Source organism: Rhinopithecus roxellana, chromosome 8 (genome assembly GCF_007565055.1).
Source record: "Rhinopithecus roxellana isolate Shanxi Qingling chromosome 8, ASM756505v1, whole genome shotgun sequence".
Lineage (NCBI taxonomy): Eukaryota > Metazoa > Chordata > Mammalia > Primates > Cercopithecidae > Rhinopithecus > Rhinopithecus roxellana.
In genome coordinates this window covers 118,662,341-118,685,071 of record NC_044556.1, presented here as the reverse complement: position 1 = coordinate 118,685,071, position 22,731 = coordinate 118,662,341, and the positions used below count along the sequence as shown (strand labels likewise).

The window sequence follows — 22,731 nt, the reverse complement described above, 5'->3', positions numbered from 1 at the left end:
ATTTTAGTGATGGTAGGAGAACAGGTCACAGAGAGCACTAGCTTGTGGCAGCCTTCTCTTTTTGGACACATATGAGTTTTGCTTATGATTCTTAGAGCTTCATATTGAAATTACCTCTCACCCACATTACTAGGAATTAGGATAGAATAGACCACCCTTGTAGATCAGCCCCCAAAGCTACCTTTCCACCGTATCATGAGCCTAGTCCATTACACTCATATAGCTTGCTGAAATATGCCAGGCACTAGTGTAGTCCTGATGAGATGCGAGCAGTGGTATGGTACAATAAAGAAGGCTACATCAGCCATATGCAGAAAACTGAAACTGGACCCCTTCCTTACACTTTATACAAAAATTAACTCACGACGGATTAAAGACTTAAACATAAAACCCGAAACCATACAAACCCCAGAAGAAAACCTAGACAATACCATTCAGGACATAAGCATGGGCAAAGACTTCCGAGTGAACCTACTGAATGGGAGAAAATTTTTGCAAACTACCCATCTGACAAAGGTCTAACATCCAGAATCTATAAGGACATTAAACAAATTTACAAGAAAAGAACAAACAACCGCATCAAAAAGTGGACAAAGTATATGATCAGACACTTCTCAAAAGAAGACATTTATGTGGCCAAAAAACACATGAAAAAAGCTCAACCTCTCTGATCATTAGAGAAATGCAAATCAAAACCACAATAAGGTACCATCTCATGCCAGTCAAAATGGTGTTTATTAAAAAGTCAAGAACTAATAGATGCTGGCGAGGCTGTGGAGAAAGAGGAATGCTTTATACTGTTGGTGGGAATGTAAATTAGTTCAACCATTGTAGAAGACAATGTGGTGATTCCTCAAGGATCTAGAACCAGAAATACCATTTGACCCAGCAATCCCATTACTGGGTATATACATAAAGGACTATAAATTATTCTACTATAAAGACACATACACATGTATGTTTATTGCAACACTATTTGCAATAACAAAGACATGGAACCAACCAAATGCCCATCCGTGATAGACTGGATAAAGTAAATGTGGTACATATATACCATGAAATACTATGCAGCCATAAAAAGGAATAAGATCATGTCCTTTGCAGGGACATGGATGAAGCTAGAAGCCATCATCCTCAGTAAACTAACACAGGAACAGAAAACCAAACAGTGAACGTTCTCATTCATAAGTGGAAGTTGAACAATGAGAACACGTGAACACAGGGAGGGGAACAACACACACTGGGACCAGTCGGTGGGTGGGGTGTGAGGAGAGGGAGAGCATTAGGACAAATTGCTAAGGCATACAGGGCTTAAAACTTAGATGACAGGTTGATAGGTGCAGCAAACCACATGGCACACATATACCTATATAATAAACCTGTATATTCTGCACTTGTATCCCGGAACTTAAAGTAAAATAAAATAAAATTTAAAAACCTAGATACATGTATAATGAACTACAGTCACACATACCAAAAAAAAAGGCTAGATTATCAAAGAGTCATAGGTCTCAATTTACACCTTAACCTGCATTATTGAGCCCCTATAGCTGAGTTTTCTAGTCTGCCAGAACTTCTTACAAGTCCTGGGAACAGGGAATTCAAGCTAATTTACATGGTTGACCAAATACCGAGCCCATCTCTCAATTCTTCTCACAACACAATAGCAAAGTGATTGATACAGAACAGTAGTAGAGTATGAGACGTTGAATGAATGAATAAATGCATATTTTAATTATATATCTGAGGTGAATAAATGAATAACTAAGTAATAAATAATAAATTTAAAAGGACAGATGATTTCTGACAGACATGTAATATATTTACTATCTAATTTTGTTAGATTTGCAAGTTCATTCTCAGCAATAGAAAAGAATAAATGAAATCCAGTTGTTGATAATGTTACAACTTGTGTGTCAACAAGGTCTCTCTCACCAGTCAGCAGAGGGTACTTATTTTATGCATTAAATTTTCTGGAAACTTATCTTCCCATGGAATATAGGGTTACATTCGAGCAGCTGTCTGGTCATGCCGCAATAGACAACTGCCTGCTCTGCCCACACGTAACAGGAGATAGACTAACGGCTGGGATGGTGGGAAATGCAAAGAAAGAGAGGTAGCTGAAGAACTATTTTGGAAGAGTTTGTAAAAGAGCTCATTCTGTAAGGTGGATATCCACTGGATTTCATTAAAGGGCCATGGATCACCATACCTATCCAGGCTTTGCATGCTGTGTAGGGGCAGAACAAATGATCGTTCTTGTGCTCAATTTCCAGGGCTCTGCTCTTAAGCAGAAGAAATGTATATTTGAAATTCATCAATACATTGTGCCTCTCTTTGTCTTCTTTTTATTTTAAATTCCAGTAAAGTGAATTATAATATCTTTTATTTTAAATGACATGAACAATACAATCTTGAATTTGTAAAATTCTAGATGTAAAATTCTAGATCCTGGATAAGTTGCAAGAACAGTGGAAATGCCCTGACTGTGTAGAGCTTATGATCTTGTGGGTGGTAGAAAGATTCCAGGATAAGTAGCAAGAACAGTGGAAACCCACTGTGGCCAGGTAGAAAATAGCATTTTCATCATCACAGCAAAAAGCGGCAAGTCTGAGGCACCATAGGAATTGGGTGCTATGGGAAAATCATACTAGAGATGGAACAAAGGAAGAAATGATTGTACTATTCTAAGCCAATGTTTAGTTAGAAAGGTGCTGTGAAGACCAGCAGCAGCACAGGTCGAATGAAAGAGCAAGAATTATTTCTGGTCTGTGGACTGGAGTGGAGTGGTTACTATATTTGAAGAATTAGGACTAAGCAGCTAGGATAGGAAAGGGATCTTTAGAGGGAGTTTGAGGCATTCAGTTGGCCTGTTGCAACTCTGTAGGGACTGCCTCCACAGTCAGGATTCTTCTTGGCCACCTGGAAATAGAATTCTGAGCAAAACATGCCCTGGTTGTGTAGAGCTTATGGTCTTGTGGGTGGTAGAAAGATTCCTGGATAAGCAGCAAGAACCTGGGCTGCGGTCCCAGCTTTCCCACTGGGCTGCTCTGGGCACATTCACCATACTCATCTGGGCTTTGCATGCTGCATAGGGGCAGAACGAATGATCATCCTTGTGCTCAATTTCCAGGGCTCTACTCTTTTTTTTTTTTTTATGCTTTAAGTTCTAGGGTACATGTGCACAACGTGCAGGTTTGTTACACATGTATACATGTGCCATGTTGGTGTGCTGCACCCATCAACTCATCATTTACATTAGGTATATCTCCGAATGCTATCCCTCCCCCACCTCCCCACAATAGGATCCGGTGTGTGATGCTCCCCTTCCAGGGCTCTACTCTTAAGCAGAAGAAATGTTTATTTGAAATTCATTGTACTTCTCTTTGCTTTTTATTTTAAATTCCAGTAAAATGAATTTTAATATCTTTTATTTTAAATGACAATTGTGCTTCTCTTTGTCTTTTTATTTTAAATTCCAGTAAAATGAATTTTAATATCTTTTATTTTAATTGACATGAATAATACAATCTTGAATTTGTAAAATTCTAGATGTAAATTTCTAGATCCACCCCTTTATGCAGGCTTCCATTCAACTATATATTCAAAGAAGTGCGACAGGAGCAGTGTTCCCTAAATTTTGTTCAGTTAGAAAATTCTGAGGCACTTACATTTTAATGGAGAGGCTATATTATCTCTACAAGTATAATAAAGACTATTATTTGCATAAAAATGGAATACATTGTTAGGAATCTAGGTCAGAGAAACAGTGTGTAACTGTGGCAGTGGGGTCTTGGGAAGGGGTCTGTGTATGTGTCACTGTCCTTAGGTTCCTGGGGCTGTTGTCTTCTCTTCAGGTACCAGACGTGCTCCAACAATGGGCTGGTGGCAGGATTCCAGAGCCGCTACTTCGAGTCAGTGCTGGATCGGGAGTGGCAGTTTTACTGTTGCCGCTACAGCAAGAGGTGCCCATATTCCTGCTGGTGAGTCTGGCTGCCAACCAAACCCTCATGATTCCTGGGGTGGGAGAGGCACCTAGGAAGTGCTCTGGCCCATATTTCTAGCTTCAGGTAAGCTTGAGGGTCACACACAAGCCTGGAAGGCAGCGCTGGCATGTAGACGAGAATGAATGAACGACTTAGGAGGATGTTCATGCCGAGAGGGATCTTTCAGGTTATCCAACCCCCTACATCCTTCTTTTGGCAGAAAAGGAAACAACCATAGAGCTGGCAGTGACTGGCCCAAAGTCACCCACCTACTCTGTGGGGATGCCAAGTCTTAAGCTTAGGCCTACTGACTCCCATCCCAGTGCTGTTCTCCTTTTCCCCAACTTCTTGTAACTTCTAATCACATCTAAGGCTGCAGGGCCTATTTGGGAACCTAGTTTCCTGCAGTCCCTGTTGTCCCAATCTTGTCCCAATCTTGTCATGGGTCAGAGTCTAGTACATAGTTGTACACAGAAAAAAACAACAACAACAAAAGATGGTGCTGTTTTCTGCATCCATTTGGAATTCCAACCTCTGACATTTTGTTTCTTTCCCTCTCCCTGGGCTGGTGCCGAATATTTCCTGACCTAGCCTTACAATTGACTAGGAGAATGTGTATATTGTCATTTGCCCTGATGACTTACACTGGGTGTTAATAACACAACTGGCCCAGGTTTTTTGATCTGAAAACAAGCCAGGCATTTCTGCCTTGGGCAAGAGGATCCAGAAGTGTCAACATGTGAAGGCTGACTCCCTCAAGTAATTGATATCTCTACAGTTTAATTCTTGCAAGGACAGCTTCACAGATCATGCTTATTATCTGCAATCAGACAGCTTACTCCACAGATGCCCAGTGGCACACAGTATCTCTAGGGATACAAAGCCCCCAAAGCTTAACGTTTTTCTTTTTAAAGTAAGGACTGATAGTAAATTCAGAGCTCAAAGTCACCTGTCACTGTTTGATGGAGCAGAAACCTCCTTTAGTTCTTCAAAACCACTTCCATAAAGCAGTTTTTACTCTACCACAGTAGGTGAACAGGCCTGGCAAAGGTTTATGATGCAACTGGGATAGTTCCTGAACCAAAGACCTAAAGATCTCTTGCAGTGGAGGAGGTGGAAGGAGCACTAGTGTGGGCAAAAAGAAACTTGAGTTTCAGTCTCTGTGCTGGCCTCTTCTCACTTCCCTCCCCTCCTTCCCCTTTCCCCTTCTCCCCTTCCTCTCATAACTCTGCAGGCTCAAGCACATCACCCAAAATGATGACCACTTTTTTTGGGTCTCCAAGATCTTTAAGACTCTGATGAAAACTATAGACCTTGTCTTCAGGGGTTAAAATACACTTAGCATGTTCATACAAAAGTTTTCAGATAATTTCAGGAATCCTCAGACTCCCTGAAGGCCGTTCATGGACACACTGCCAAGAGCCCCTGGATCATGAGTTGAAATTCCAAGGACTAGAAGATCTTTCAGGTTGTTTTGAACCCTAAAAATGTCTTAACTCCAAACGCACTTCTGCAAAAGATGATCCAGATGCCAGAATTGTTTTGAGAGGATGGAGGTTCCAAAGGCGAGTGAGCCCCAATGAAAGGGGAGAGTAGGTAGAAGCTTGGCCTCCACAAGTCGTCTCTCCTTCCTGGACTATTAACAGAATGGCACTTCCCACAAGGAAACCAGCCTCCCTTTGTTGCAAGGCATTAAAAGCCAATTAAAATGTATGTAAATTACCTGAAAGAGCAAGCAAAACCTAATAGTCAGTGAATTTATTTACTACATTAGCATAACTTTCCCTGAGTCAGACTCCAAAGGAACACATCAGGGCTGGGGTGTGCTGGGTGGCCAAGAGGAGTGGATTCAAGGGCAGCAAAAAGAGTGGGGAGGCAAGGAGGCAGCCCTGCACGAGCTGCAGTCAGGAGGAAGGGGAACATGGACAGCCTAGGGGCAGCTGGAGGCCTGGATGTGGGAGGCCCTGTCTCTCTGCCCTTTGTAGATGCCTCTGTCACAGCACTTTCTGCACTTTGCCACCTGCGTACAGTTGCTCCTCTCCACCTGGACTTCCAGTGTCTGGAGGATATGGGGCCACTCATTGATCTTCGTATTTTCAATGCCCAGCATAGTGCTTAGAACGTAGTGTCTTCTTAACAACTGTTGAACAAAAGTCCACATTAATAATTGTGGAGGGTGTATATAATGTGAAGTGGCCCAGAAAATACAATTTTCTTACAAAGAAGTTTTTGTACTCTCCCCCATCGCTCCACTTCTGCCTAGAATATAAGCTCTACACCAGCAGAGATCTTTGTGCTGACATATGCCAAGTCCTATAAATAATGCCAGGCACATAGCATTTGTTTGGATGAAGGAATGACTTCAGCCTACTTTTTGTTATGAGCATTAAATAAGATAATACATTTCTGGTCTTGCCACTATCTATGATCACACAGAGCAGACCTGTCTTGAAGCAGAGTCCCCTTCATGCTCCCAGATGCAGGAGAGACCCAACCTCCTCACCAACTAACAGAACATTCAAAGGCAAACCCTGCCCAGGAACAACCTGACAGGTGTCTGGTCATTGCAGGAAGCAGAACTCGAGAGCGGGGTTGGTTATGCAGAGGAATAAGACACGTGATCAGTTGGACAGGCTGTTGTTGGGTGTACTAACTCATTCTTCCCCAGGCAAAGAGGAGTAAGCTGAGGCAGCAACATTCCTCATCACAGCAAGCCCCACGGTCTCTGCAGAGATGAGTGGGAGAGCCTGCTGTGTCTGCAGTCATGCCATCATAGCTGGCCACCCCCTGCTCAAACAGAACAACAACAGGGAGTGGGCTTGGGCCTCAAGACTTTGGGTGATCAGGCAGGTGGCAGGCGAGGAACTAAGGCTCACTGGTTTTAGAAAAGTTATCAAGGCCAGGCACGGTGGCTCATGCCTGTAATCCCAGCACTTTGGAAGGCCGAGGTGGGCAGATCACAAGGTCGAGATCGAGACCATCCTGGCTAACACACTGAAACCCATCTCTACCAAAAATGCCAGAAAAAAAAAAAAATTAGGTGGGCATGGTGGTGAGCGCCTGTAGTCCCCAGCTACTCGGGAGGCTGAGGCAGGAGAATGGTGTGAACCCAAGAGGCAGAGTTTGCAGTGAGCCGAGATCATGCCACTGCACTCCAGCCTGAGTGACAGAGTGAGACTTCATCTCAAAAGAAAAAAAAAAAAAAAAGAAAGAAGGAAAAGTTGTCAAACAGAGGTAGGGGGCGGATGAAAGTAAGTGTGAGAGAAAGAGGGAAACATCTAAATCTTCCCAGAATTCCCATATTCCATGGATCTCTGTGATCTGTGTTAACACTCTGAGCATTGCTTCTTGAAGCTTATCCTGTCTGTTTATTTGAATGCTGAGACCTGAAAAAGACAGGTCTTTGTGTTTCCAGTTCCACTGTTGTTTTAATGATGCCCCAGATTTCCAGTGGTCACCTGGAGACTGGTTCCAGGATACTTCTGCTTCCTCAAAAATGCTAGGTATCATTCCTCTCACATACTTTAGAAATGACTTCTCAGGCTCTCTTAGATGCAATTCATCAGCTAAGATGCTAAAAATGTAATGATTATATAGACATACATGTAGGAACAAAGTCTCAACATTAAAGATTGATAGATAAAGATGAGAAAGTTTGAGTTCCCGGAGATATTCATGTCTCTGCTGACAAACTTTACCCAAAGCCTTGATCTGCAATGATTTTGCCACCCCCCACCCCACCCCAACCCCCACACCCTTCACCCTTCCTTACCCCATCCTACCATCCAGACATGTTACTGTTGGTCTGTAGAGTCAAAGGGTGGGGGAAAGTAGAGAGAATTACTCCAAAAGACATGACAAGTCAACTTTGGAACAAGTCCCACTAAGGTATGTTTCCACCTGACTGGTTCTATTTCTGATGGCATGTTGTTAGAGCTGAGAGCTATCACAGTCGCCAAATAAAATGGTGTTTTTTCAAAGAAAACATTGGAGAAGCAGCAGAATGAGATTCAAGTATGCACCGTGGTACACAGTGTATGACTCACTATCCCGCTGGTGTGTCTAGACATTTTAGTGGCATCTTTAAATTGCCTGAGTCATGATGTTATATTATATGTCTTTCTAAATGCCTCCAGGGCATAAATTAGGTCTTATTTTTTCAACATCTCCAGGATATTACCTAGCACAAAATAGACTCTTAATAAATGTGTCAGATGAATAACTGAACGTTGCAAGTCCCTAGGAACAGTAACAATGGTGAAACCCGACATTGATGTGATGACGTTTTATAGTTGACAAAGAATTCTTTCAACTACATTATTTTATTTGATCCTTTTAACAGCCCTACAGAGTGAAGTGAGAACTCTTTTTCCTGCACCTTCCCACAGTGAAATGCTGATAACCCTCTTATCTGAAACCTTCCCTTACATGACTTTAATTAGCTTGAATTACCTCCCAGGGAACTGGACCCATGTGTGTGGGAACGACATTTTCCCCCTTCCTTCTTTGAAAGGCATTCTGCAGCATGCAGCCTGACACTGTATGAACTAGCTAAGTGGGCATCTAGCGCCTGTGTTCGTGAGCACTTAGGGATTCAGAACTATCATCACTCTAGGCTGGAAAAAACAAGTCATTCAACCAACTCCCAAATGAGTGTGGGATTTATTTGTTTGGTGGGAACCAAGGTGCTGCTCTCATCTCAGCTTGTGCAGTTTCTTGTTGGATATTACAGCCTCACAGGACTCTGGCAAGAAAGCAAATTCCTGATAGATGTGGACATGCCGTTATGAAATGGTCTCCACTGGATTGGATGAATATGTGAATTTTATAGATATTTATTTAGATATGAGAATTCTAATTCTTAGTCTAGTGGTTCACTGAAGTTGCCACAACCCTTTAGACATTGTTTGTCATAACCTCTCTTCTCCAAACAGCTCAGCAGCTGCAGGCTGCACACCAGACTGTCTACTGTCCAGGCGGAGACTCTGTGTCCCAGGAACTGATGGTTGTAAATTATTTTCTTTTCTAAATGGTTCTTCTCCAGAGCCATGGCCTTTCATTAGGTTCATATCTTTCTACCGTAAAATAATGCATCCATTTACATGACCTTTACTTTTCTCTTCAACCCTGATATTCTGTCTCTCAGACTTTGCATTCTTCGCTGCCTACTTCTCTACCCTCTGTGTGCAAGTCATAAGCCAGAGAATGCTTTTTTTTTAAATTCCCGTATAGCTCTAGTTAACAACATCAGTTGATTAGAACATTCTTATCTCTCCCACCCCAAAGCACCCAGTCAAAGCTAATCTTTAATTCCTAGCCTCTTTGTTCAGATGTTAATACAAGATAGGGAGTGTTTGCATGTTCACTCCTGTAATGCTGTTTCAGGGACAGGAACAATCTCACAGGCCCCTGCATTGCTGTGCCTGTCATATGCCACCTGTGCCCAGGCAGCCTCCTGCAATTCAGCTCCCAGAGGCCTGGTAAGAAGAGCAGCTTCCATGCTGGTCCTCTGTGCAAGCTGGAAGCTATTACTATAGAGATAGACATACTTAAGTTTTGAGGAAATTGGACTAGATGTCACAATTTAAAGGAAATTATATTGGAGTTAGATGCTCTGTGCCCTACTAAAACCATTGCCTTGCATTGCATGATATACATAGCACTCATTGTGCAGACAGCCGCCTCTCTGAGCTTGAGCAAAATCAATCATCCCTTTCCTCAGCTGGAGTGGTTTTCATAATTACTGTGCCATATTTAAAATGTAGACATGTACAATTGGCACTCCATATCTGGGGGTTCCCTATCCAAGAATTCAACCAACTTTGAATCAAAAATATACAGAAAAAGACAATAAAAATAAAAATAACAATACAACAATAAAAAATGATACAAATACAAAACCATATAGTATAATAACTATTCACATAGCATTTACATTATCCTAGGTATTATAAGTAATTTAGAGGTGATTTAAAGTAAACGGGAGGATATTCATAGGTTATATGCAAATACTACACCATTTTAGATCAAGGACTTGAATTTCTACAGATTTTGGTATTCATGGGAGTCCTGGAATCAATCCCCTGCAGATGCCACTGATGACTGTTGTATTAGTCCGTTCTCACACTGCTAATAAAGACATACCCGAGATTGGGTAATTTATAAAGGAAAGAGGTTTAATTTACTCACAGTTTGCAGGACTGGGGAGGCCTCAGGAAACTTACAATCATGGCAGAAGGGGAAGCAAACACGTCCTTCACGTGATGGCAGGAAAAAGGGCCAAGCAAAAGCGGAAAAGTCCCTTATAAAACCATCAGATCTCATGAGAACTCATTCATGATCATGAGAACAGCATGAGAGTGACCACCCCTATGATTAAATTACTTCCCACTGGGTCCCTTCCATGACATGTGGGGATTATGGAAACCACAATTCAAGATGAGATTTGGTTGGGGACTCAGAGCCAAACCATATCGACTGTATTTGGTGCCTGCATTATAGGTGATACGTTTCTCCCTATGTTCAAACTTCAAAAGTAGAAATATCATAGATGCGTCTAGCTAAGTATTCGTTAACCCAAGGCCAGCTACTTAGAACAAAGTAAACCTCTCAGTTACAAACCAAATCTGATGTTTTATTCTATCTAGTCTGCTTCCCTCTACTATAATAGATTCTAGAAGCAATCATTCTTACTTCTATTTATTAATTCACTTAAGCAGTCAATGAATGTGAATGGATATGAAATAATAACAATTCATAGGCTTTGGTTGACCCTAATAATGATAATGATGATAATAATAATATTTATTGACACCTACCATGTGTTCATGTGTTGCTGCATTTAATCCTCACACACAAAAATTATGATACTATCATACAGATGAGGGAACTGAGCTATAGAAGTTATGGCTTCCTTCAAAGTTCCAAACTTGACTCAAACAGTCTATCTGCCTCCAAATCCCATGCTCTTTGCATTATACTGAGCTGTCTCTATATGAGGAATAAGACTTCTATAGGTGAAACATTACATAATAGCACAGTAGGCATCTGGTAGAAAACAGAGAATAAAGCTATTTTAATTGGAGGGGAGCTGTTGAAGGTGGAGTAGCCCCCACTGACGTGCAGACCCAGGGTGACCACCATATAATGTGGCTAATGAAAATCAACACGAGTCAAAGCAAATGTGCTTGCTGACTAGCCCTGGACTTAGACAGTGAGTTAGAAACTCACTTCCAAGAAAGCAATTTGGAAAGTGTTCAGGGACTTTCCTCTACTCATTTAAGCCACAGATATCCCTGGAACTGTTGTTCCCTTGTGTTGTGATACATGTCTGAAGTGTTTGAAATATGAAGTCCCAAAATGCCATAAGAGGACAGACATGGACATTTGTTTTTATTTCTCACACCCCAGAGCCCCAGGGTTCAGGTTTTCTGTGTAGAGAAGGGCACTTGGGTGACTACAGAGGTACCACTTGGCCAATCCCCAGCTCTTGTGGGAAGAAGCCGGGGGGTTGTTCTTTGTGGCTATTTTCCTTTACATGTAACTCCATTTGGGGTTTATTTTTTCAGTCTTTGCAAAACTAATTCAAAGAGAGTCTGATGTAGCTCCTAATAAAGACAAACTAAGCAATCTGAAATATGTTCATTCCTTATAGCTTGCCTGGAAAAGCATTATGCAAGAGGATTGATCATGAACAGACTGGCTTTATTTAACAAACTTCTCAATGATTTGCCTGTCAGAAAGGGACATCTTTTTAGCTGAATGTACAAAACATAAGCCAACCTCAACACATCAAATCCACAAATGTTGAGTTTCTCCTCCAAACCCACCTCTGAACCAGATCATAAAAGCATATTTGATTCCATGCACTAATGATCCCTCAAAGAGCTCACTATATTGGCCCTCATGATGTTATACAGCATTCTTTTATTTTGCTAAATATATAGTGCTGATGTATTTGTCCATTTTCATGCTGCTGATAAAGACATACCTGAGACTAGGCAATTTACAAAAGAAAGAGGTTTAGTGGAGAACTCACAGTTCCACGTGGCTGAGGAAGCCTCACAATCATGGCGGAAGGTAAAGAGGAGCAAGTCATGTCTTACATGGATGGCAGCAGGCAAAGAGAGAGCTTGTGCAGGGAAACTTTCCTTTTTAAAACCATCAGCTCTCATGAAACTTATTCAGTAGTATGAACACAACACAGGAAAGACCTGCCCCAAGATTCAACTACCTCCCACCAGGTCCCTCTCACAACATCTGAGAATTCAAAATGAGATTTGGGTGAAGACACAGCCAAACTGTATCAGCTGACATGTCACAGGACATTAGAAGAGGATATTTAAAGTAAGGTGCTAATTGAGTGGTGGAGAAATAGAAGAAAAACAGAATTCAACATTGAAGGACCAATAGAAGCTTCTCTAAAATGTTTGAGCATGAGCTGAGCTATAAAAGATTATTTGGAAGACTTTCTAATTTTATTCTTATTTTTTAAAAAGCTGAAGTACGGCTTCCTTAGGTACCCATTCTGATCTGTTCGTATGTACATGCTGGGGTTTTCTTCCAGTTTTTGTGGTAGAGAATCTGTGGTGTGTGCTTTTCTGGTGTCCTCACAAAGTGGACCAAGGTTGGGGATCTGGTGGTTCCTAACCATGAGATGAAGCTGCATCTGTTTATGTGCACATCAATAGGAGGGAAAGTCCTGAAAGAGGAGCTTCCAGGTGACACCAAGTAATCCAGTTGTCCTAATTCCCCCAAGTGAAATGGCTGTTACAAACACGTCAGTGCTATGAAGTTTGACTTTCATAGAAGAAAAGTGTCTAGCTCTGAATAAGGTCTCGTAGAGGTGGGTTTTCACAAAACCTTATGCTGAGTCACTTTATGTCAGGGAATAGATTGAAAATCTTTAACTGCTAAAAACCTAATCAGTTCTCAACCAAACCTCTGACAATGAATAAAATTGGCCACTGTAAATAACTAGATTGTATCTCCATTTCCCTTCCTAAAATGGATGTGAGAACATATATCTGGACTCAGCTCTGCAATATGTCTATTCTTGTGGCAAAAGGGCCGAGACATCTATCAGCCACAGCTCAGTCTATAATATTGTATTGACCAGCAAACATTCATTGAGTCTAGTTGGATCTGTTGATAATTTTAGTGCTTCAAGAACCTTAGATGGGAAAAATCCTATATCAATCTTAAAATTTTCTTCAGTTTGAACTGATTTCCCTCAGCTCATAACTAAGATAATACTTAATTTTTTTCCCATCAGCCTCGGCTGACACAACAGTTGTACAAGTGGCTTTATGTTATCAAGATTTTACATAGCTTTGGAACAACTCTCTGTCTCTCATCTTGACAGCAGAAAAAATGTTGTGAAGTGAGAAATTGTACCATAAGAATCATTCATCTGAAAGTGACAGGAATAAACACACGCACACACACACCACACACCGGTGGTTTTTATTAAAAATTAAATAAGATCTAAAATCGAATAAATCTATTCAAACTCTTTACTTTAGGGGAAAGGAGAAAATAAGGCTTCCCATAGAAATGTTTGAAAAGTAGACTCATTTCAGTAAAGGCATCTTCCTGACCTGCACTCTTCTTCATCTTGCCAAGCTGAAGGTTTGCTTGATTGTTTTAATTCATCTAGGAATGTATGGCAATGCTCAGTATGAAGTGTGTTTTTCAAAAAAAACTACTTAAAGTGACCTAATAATTCACAAGGAAGCTGGAACCACACTGAACTCTTCCCCCACCCACACCGGCAAAGCCCAATGTCACAGCTTAGGAAACCCTGATCATTCTGCTTCCTTGTAGCCTCTTTTAATTTCCTGACAAGTTCCTATGCCCTGTCTCAGTGTCTGGTTCTGAATGTTTAAATTCTTTTTTCTCTCTAAGGAGCTATTACTGGGGCTTTCACTTCTGTGTGTGTGTGTGTGTGTGCAATATCATCAAGAACTAAATGCAGCCACATATATCTGGTTTGAAAATACAGAATACAGAATCCTGGGCCACACTGACACAACAGTTCTTCCTATGGATGGTGTTTGTGCGATTCACTTTCTACCAGTGATTTGGGTCATTTCTCCCATGGTATTTTTTATCTCATAAAAAAGATTTCCATTGATATCCAACCTCCTTCCCTATCCTCCTTAACCCAGGTTTCTCTAAGACAGTCTAAACTTGATCCCATGGTGTTATAACAAAAACAAGACAAAGTAACAACAACCAAAAGTCACACAAAACAAAACCTGTCTGTGACCAAGGAGAAAATGTACCAATGGTCATGTACCTCACCTTCTCTAGGACATTCTAGAAATTCAGTGGACATCAGTCCCTCACGAAGAGGCTTCTCAGACAAACTGTCCAGTTAGACAGGGGGCTTATGTCTGGTCACTACCAAAAATGAAGCAATAGAGAATCCTAATTAAATAAAGCATTAAATAACATTTTCCTTCTTTGAAGGTAAAACTTCTTGATTTTTTTTTAAAGGTAAGCTTTTCTTTCCCACTTTATTCAGAGTGGTCAGTAAAAACTTAAAAATAAAAATCTAGCCTCATAATTTCCAAATACTTTTAGCAATTGGATTTAGCCTAATGCAGTGTTGCTGTATATAGATTCTGCCTTGGCAAAAAAAAAAAAAAGTTTGATAATTAATTTTTACACATTGTATCCAAAGATTGCTTCAAAAGTTTTTGAAGATATTTTTTGTTCTCATGGATCATAAATCAGTGAGATCCAAGTAAGGCCGTATTAGTTCTACTTATAAGACATTTACCATGCTGGGCGCGGTGGCTCATACATATAATCCCAGCACTTTGGGAGATGGAGGTGGGCGGATCACTTGAGGTCAGGAGTTCCAGACAAGCCTGGCCAACATGGTGAAACCCTGTCTCTACTAAAAATACAAAAATTAGCTGGGCATGATGGCACATGCCTGTAATCCCAGCTACTTGGGACACCGAGACAGGAGAGGGCAGAAGTTGCAGTGAGCTGAGATTGCGCCATTGCACAACAGCCTGGGTGACACAGTGAGACTCGGTCTCAAAAAAAAAAAAAAAAAAAAAGACATTTACCTGAAAGATAAAGTCCCGCTTCTGGACCTCTTTGGAAGCACAAAATAAGTTTCTGGATTGGCAGGGCCTTGTTCCCCTTCATGAACATTAAGCCAAAACACATGTACCTCACTTTGGGTTGGGCTTGCCATCCTGATAGAGCATAATTATGTGTTAGGAAAATTCAAATCAGGGAGCAAGGTTAGTGAATAATGGGTAAAAGGAATGATTATGAGCCAAGAGAATGGGCTAACCATTGATCTTGCTCCATCTGTGCACTGAGATCCTCCTAGGAGCCCTTACAGTTTACAAATCAATCTTTTCATGATTTAATGACAATCTTAGAGAAAGATCACCATCAGTCTGCAGAGGAGAAGATCTTTCTAGCATTAATAAACAGTGATCTGTTAAACCCAAATCAGATGAAATTATTGACACTTGGAAAACTAGTTGTTTTCCAAGCTGCCCTGGGGTTTGGATAAAGACTTTGGAGGAACTATTTCATGGTAAAAGGACTGTTTTGGTCCTAAAGGTCCCAGTGGCAAAGCCCTTATGAGAACTGGCGGATTCTAGACTTATTCCAGGATGGACTACCATGGACCTACTCATATGAAGGCCCAGGATTTACTCAATATTGGAAGAGAAGGAAAGGAAAGGAGGAAGAGGAAGAAGAAACAAAATAGTTCTTAGAGATTCAACACCTACCATGTGTATAGCACCCTCATCACTCATTTTTATTAGTTCCAATGACAAACCTATAAGGTAGACTTTATTCTTCTACAGGTCAGAAAACTGAGATGAATTGACTTTCCCCAGGCCATATATTTATTCAGCTAATATTTATTATGTATCTGTTTTAGGTGCTGGATGAACAATGGTGGACAAGGCAAAAGCTCTACCTTTGGGGAGCTTACATTTTAATTAAATAATTTTTGAACACGTTGTTGACTATAACTCACAATAAGAAATATATGTTAAACTAGCACAATACATACATCTTATTAACACATACACATATATATTTGAAACAAAATGTTTACATACATAGACTTATCCTTATTGCATGTGATGCATGCTTTGATATTTTCTTTTCTATTTTATATCTTTTTAAAGCCATTCAAATTGCTTTTCAAGCCAATTAAATTGGTTTTGTTATCAACTAATGAATTATAATCTAAAATTTGAAAACATTGTCTTAGTTGACTTGAATAGAATAGGAATAATATTGATATTAATCAATATCAAGAACTCCAAAATTATTTTGATAATTCCAAAGCCTGGGGAGGTATCTACATCTTTTTCAGTGTACAGTTTAATGGCCTAGAAAAGGAAGATGAGAAGTGGGAGGAGAGCTGTCTGTTTCTTCACAGCCTGGAGTGGTTTGGTGGATGTCATTAACTTCAGTCTGGATTTGCCAAGATGCTCAAACTCCATCTCTTCTTCATAGTGTGTCTTCTGTTTGCTCCCAGCAATAATAATGTGTTTTATTTTCCTCTAACCTTTTGTTCTTCCTGCATAGGCTGACAACAGAATATCCAGGTCACTATGGTGAGGACATGGACATGATTTCCTACAATTATGATTACTATATCCGAGGAGCAACAACCACTTTCTCTGCAGTGGAAAGGTGAGAAAGATAGCCCCTTCCCCATGGGGCTAGGGTTAAAGGAGCTGGGACTAACTCCCTGCAAGTATTATACCTGCAGGAATTTATAAACACACACACACACACACATACATACATACATGCAGAATACAAGTGCAGATTTCTTACATGCACATATATTTCTGCAGGAACTTTGACCTGAGGTTTTCCTTATTTTAGTTTCCTACCTGGTCAAGGATTAACTTCAGGTTTGGCTGGAAAATAGGAGGCCATGGGAAGTGAGCTGTTCTCATGAGCTCACCTCGTGGAGCTGCTCACCTTGGAGATGAGGGTGGATTCCAGCCTGCTCAAGAGCAAAGTCCTAAACTTGGTATCCCTTGATGGTCTAAGATTTTCCCCTCACTCAATTTCAAAGAGTACTTTTCCTCATGAAACACCAAGAGGAGAAGGCAAATACAGTTAGAGGGGTGCCCATTGTCAAAATGGATGCCCTTCAACCCCATGCCTCTATATGATCCCCACTTTGGGTTTTAGGAAAGAAGAGAGAAGAGAAAGAAAAGGGATTGGAGATAAGAAACACACAGAACCTACTGTCCTAGTCTGTTTGGGCTCCTTTACCACATTACCTTAGACTAGGTAACTTACGAACAATAGAAATTTATTGTTCACAGTTCTGGAGGCTGGAAAGTCCAAGATCAAGGCACCAGCAGGTTCAGTGTCTGGTAAGGGGTTGCTTGCTGCTTCAGAGATGTTGCTTTATTACTGTGTTCTCACACATGGTGGAAAGGGCAAGCCAGTTCCCTTCAACTTCTTTTATATGGGCACTAATCCCATTCATGACAGCAGAGCCCTCATGGCTTAATCACCCCCCTAAAGGCTCCTCCTCCTAATACTATCACATTGAGTATTAGGTTCCAACATATAAATTTTAAGGGGACACCAACATTCAGACCACAACATCTACCAACAATATTTAGAAATGAAAGGAGTTAACAATCCCTCAGTAAAGCTGACAAAAATTAATGAAAGAAAGATAATTTAAATGGCCTGAAGATAAAAACTGCACTAACCCTTTTTTCATCACCTTTCTCTCACAATCAACTCCTTAGTCCTATCTCAAATACATCAAAACAGTAAGAAGAAAACAAGAATCGTACTCCCTACTAATATAGAGAAAAGTGTGGGTAAATTCAGGTGTTAATGATTGGTTTGGCCTACTTTTAGTCAGCTGATAATCACTTTTTACACAGAAATGAATTCCTGAAAAGTTACCAATAAATATTTTGCAAACCAAATAACACTTACATTAACTCATAAGATAGTATACTGTGATGAATTTGAGTGTGATACATCTTTGGTGTGTGTCTGTGTTTTCAAACAGAATTACATCTGAAATAAAGTTAACTTATTTAATATGACCTAGAATTTCTTTTTTTAAAAAAAAAAAAAAGGACATTAAGTAGCTCTGGAAAGGCACAATATATGTTGCAGGCTGATCAGCAAAAACCTTTATGTTTACCCATAGGCAAACCACTCAGTTTGCACACATTACTTATTTTTACTTTAGATATACTTTAAACTAGCCTAGTTACCAATTTTCTAGAAGCAGCAAATTAGAAAGGGAACCCACTATATAGTACTTAGAATGAAACTCATTCCACCAATGAGAATAAATAGCTGGATGACATGACAACAAATAAGCGTAAGAACAATAAAGAAAATGAAAGGCTCAAGAACTCAAAGAACGTGGGTTGTCATTTAGCCGGGCCATGCTCCCCAAAGTGCAAAACGAAATAACAGGGGTGCTCAATGCTGCAAATGATGACTTCAGCTCAACAAGAAAATTAGTTCTATGTTCCCTGTTTAAGAAAGCAGGAATGAATACAGTAAAGGAAAAGTGACGTCCAAGATTAGGATGAAATAAATATATTTGAGTAGTTAAAACGCTCAATTCAATTTTCAGTAAATTCAGTTTTCAGTAAATTTTTGGTTATGTGGATTACCCACAACCATGAAAAACTGAAATATTATGTCATTGCATTAATTTAAAATGAATATCTTCCCCCCAAAATAAAATAAAATAAATATACTCATGCAATTTTGCTACTGTCATCAAAAACAAGTAGCTTAATGATCCACAACTTAGGTTTCTTCTGCTCTGCTGAAAGATGCCGAGGCCCCCAGCTTGGAGAACTATTGTCAGGGCAGGACTCCCTGTGCAAGAGCTTTCCCTCCACACGCAAATCATAGTGGTTTCCTCTTAGAATGCAGTTTTTTCCATCTGTGCGCTATTGACATCTGGGTCCAGATATTTCTTTGTTTCAGAGTCTGTCCTTTGCATTCTAGATGTTTAGCCTACCCACTAGATGCTACTAGCACTCCACCCCAAGTTGTGACAACCAAAAGTAGTTGCAGACATTGCCAAGTATTCCCTTGGGGAGCAAATTTGCCCCCACTGTCCTGGTGTGAAATCAGAGACTGAACCTGGTGGAATCATTTGGTCTTCATAGGACCAAGTCTAAGTTTTACTCAGCATCAGTTAATAGCCTTTTAAAAGAGTAGTTTGAATGCCTGATCATAAGATCTTGTTTATCTGTGTTTGTTGGTACACAGATAAATAAGACCTGGCTGCAGTAATTACAGTCATTTGGTAAACCCACATGCCACCAATTTTCTAATTTCCTTCTAAAACAATCTTTTGACAATTGCAGGAATCAAAATATCACCCAGGCTCTGGTATCACCCAGACCCTCAAGTTGATTATCCAGATTTGCGTTGAGGGACTCTATACCCAATTGTTTTAAACAAATGACCCGGAGCAACAGACTCAGAATTAGAAAGCCTGCCTTAGGCTGTTTGAGCAGAGTCAGCCCCCTTTTTCAGTTTAGAAGCTGGATGAAGGCCTTGTTAGTCATAGTGTTTAGGATAAATTGTTGAAAACAGACCTTGCAGATTGAAAATGGAGATAGATAATTCTGAGTTTGTAAAGGACCCCACTAAGCTTTGGAATGATTTGCATAATTAAATATGGAAAACCTCTTTATTGTTGCCCTTTATCAGGACTGTGCAAAGGGCATGGCAGCTGTGTGTTCTTCTGGGCTTAAGATTACCTAGTTAGGGAGACAGTGTGGTTTAAGAGAAAGATCAAGATTTGAGTCCAATAAACTGTGAATCTGAAATTATCACCTATTACTTGTACTACCTTAAAGCAAGTTAATTATTTCTCTGAGCCTGGTTCTTCACTTAAACAATGAATTGTTGTGAGGATTAAAAGAGAAAACAGGTAAAGCATCTGGTACAATGCCAGATATATTGGAGGCTACAATTATCATTACCACTGTTCAACAATATTAGACCACAGGAGTGTCATGCAATGTAGGCACTCGATACATTTCTCTTAAATGGATGAATAAAGAACATAAGTTTGCCCTGAGCAAAGAACATTCCTTGAAATGTATCCACACCACATTTTTCAAAAGTTAGTAATGCTATGTACACTCTTCCCATCCCCAACCACTTAAACACATAGGCAATTCATAACAATCTAGTGACGCCAGAATGGCAGCCATTTTCTTTTTTACTTTAAGGGATTTTTTCATTTCTCTGTAGCAGTGTTTTCTGAAGGGAAACACATGTATAGCACAGAGCCCAGTGCATGGTGAGCACTCTGCATATGGTAAGTGCTCAGAAAGAGTCAGTGGGAAAATGGATGGACTTTTTAAAACAAGATTTTTTTTTTTTTTTTTTTTTTTGAAACAGGGTTTCACTCTGTCACCCAGGCTGGAGTGCAGTGGCACCATCTCAGTTCACTGCAGCCTCAACCTCCAGGACTCCAGCAATCCTCCCGCCTCAGTCTCTCAAGTAGGTGGGACTACAGGCGTGCGCCACCACACCCAGCTACTTTTTTGTCTTTTTTTGTGGAGTCAGGTTCCACATATTGGCCAGACTGGTCTCAAACTCCTAGCCTCAAGCAATCCACCTGCCTCAGCCTCCCAAAGGGCTGAGATTGCAGGTGTGAGCCACCAAGCCCAGCCTAAAACAAGATTCTTTACAATGAAATGGAGATGATGTTAAATAAATGCTTTTATCCCAAGCTGTTAACCCACAGGTCGTTGAGGTACTTTCTGGAGGCAGCAGAGGTGAGTTGACCACCAGTGATGAACAGAAGCCTCCACACAGCCAGTGACCTAGTTAGTCACCTTCAAGGGTGACCTGAACTCACAGATTTGTCGGCTCTTGGGAAACTGCATAAAGATGTCTTCTAAGAGCAAAGTGAGATTAAGTGTCCCTTCAGCTCCCAGGTCCTCCAAATGTTCTCTGTTGCTGTTTCCCCAGCAGTGATTCTTCCTGCCGTGTCCTTTCTCACTGATATTCATTTTCTGACTCTCCCTCCCACAGGGATCGCCAGTGGAAGTTCATAATGTGCCGGATGACTGATTACGACTGTGAATTTGCAAATGTTTAGATTTGCCACATACCAAGTCTGGGTGAAAGGAAAGGGGCCAGGAGACGGGAGGGTGTCCACATATGTTAACATCAGTTGGATCTACTATAGCAGTTTCTGCTGCTCTCTTTCCTTTTCCCTGAGCTGGTAGCTGCAATGCCAGCTTCCTGGGCCTTTCTGACTAGTATCACACTTATAATAAAATCCACAATTAAATCATATTTCTCACTTTTCACACATTCCATAGCAACTGCTTTGTATGACTGATGATGGCTTGCTTGCACACCACATATACAGTGTGCATGCTTACAGTCGGGCTTCTGGAGCACCCGCTGCAGCCTGGCTACTGCTTTTTACTGCAGAATGAACTGCAAGTTCAGCATAGTGGAGGGGAGAGGCAGAACTGGAGGAGAGGTTCAGTGAAGATTCTCTACAGCTATGCCTGTTTGAATGATATGTAGGGTCCCCACAAAAAGCAGGCTTTCTGCCCTGAGGGGCATCTTCCCACTTCCCTGCTCCACATGAGCCATGCATGCTTAGAAATCCAAGTGCAGAGCTCTTTGCTCCAGGAGTGAGGAGACTGGGAGGTGAAATGCAGAAGTGGAAGGGTTTGGGGGCAGAGCTGAAAACAGGGTTGGAAGGATTTCCTGAATTAGAAGACGAACATTAGCATACCCAGTAATGAAAATGAGTGCAGGGGCCAGAGGAACCCTTGAGGATCAGTCTCAAATGAGATAAAAAGGGAAGCAGAGAAAGGTCAGAGAATGGGACTCAGATTGGGAACTTGTGGGAATGAGAGTGACGAGGTTGAACTGGGAAGTGGAAAAAGGAGTTTGAGTCACTGGCACCTAGAGGCATGCCCAGGATTCCTAGGAAGGCTGGCAGACACCCTGGAACCCTGGGGAGCTACTGGCAAACTCTCGTGGATTGGGCCTGATTTTTTTTTGGTGGGAAAGGCTGCCCTGGGGATCCACTTTCCTTCTGTGTGTGGTTCGGGAGTTCTTCTGCAGAGATGGCGCTATCTTTCCTCCTCCTGTGATGTCCTGCTCCCAACCCTTTGTACTCTTTATTGCAAAAGAAATAAAAATATTAACGTTCACTATGCTGGAAACATTCAGGGTCGGTTTTTGCTCTCTACTCTTTCCCTTGCTGATTATTTATCCATTCGTTCTGAATATACTGGTTAGCATTGTGGTTTGTGCCAAGTACCACGCAAGGCCCCAGGAGTACAATGATGACAATGACAGAGTGTGGTTGGGGAATTAGATATTTAAGACATAAAGTGCTAAATGCTTTACTTAAGATTAAACAAAGGAAGGAATCACATTTCTTGGCCTTTGAGTTTAGCCTAATCTTTTCTCAGCATCCTTCAACCTTCCTTATCCCAAGATGTCACCGGAATTTTTAACCCCAGCAAGCCCCTCTTTTCTTTATCCATAGCAGTTTGCCTTTTTTTTTTTTTTTCTGATCCATGCTGCTCTTCCTTCATCCTCTCCCCCAGTGGACCCAGAAGAAGAGCCAGCCAGGCAAAACCCCAGGGATCGCCTACCCTGCCATACACCCCATCTAGGTGGTCAAGATGGTGACTCTCGGCCAGTGGTGACGGTGTTTCCCACTGCAAGATCCCAGCAT

General features: G+C 41.0%; 1 protein-coding gene across 1 annotated transcript in view; it reads left to right on the top strand.

The window, feature by feature from the left end:
* DPT (dermatopontin) overlaps positions 1 to 22,209 on the top strand; it is a 34,378-nt gene extending 12,169 nt beyond the window's left edge. Inside the window, exons 2-4 of the mRNA XM_010371767.2 lie at positions 3,858 to 3,983; positions 16,569 to 16,676; positions 21,054 to 22,209. Coding sequence (XP_010370069.1) covers positions 3,858 to 3,983; positions 16,569 to 16,676; positions 21,054 to 21,120 — 301 coding nt within the window. The 3' untranslated portion in view covers positions 21,121 to 22,209. The remainder of the gene's footprint in view (positions 1 to 3,857; positions 3,984 to 16,568; positions 16,677 to 21,053) is intronic.
* Positions 22,210 to 22,731: the final 522 nt, after the last annotated feature.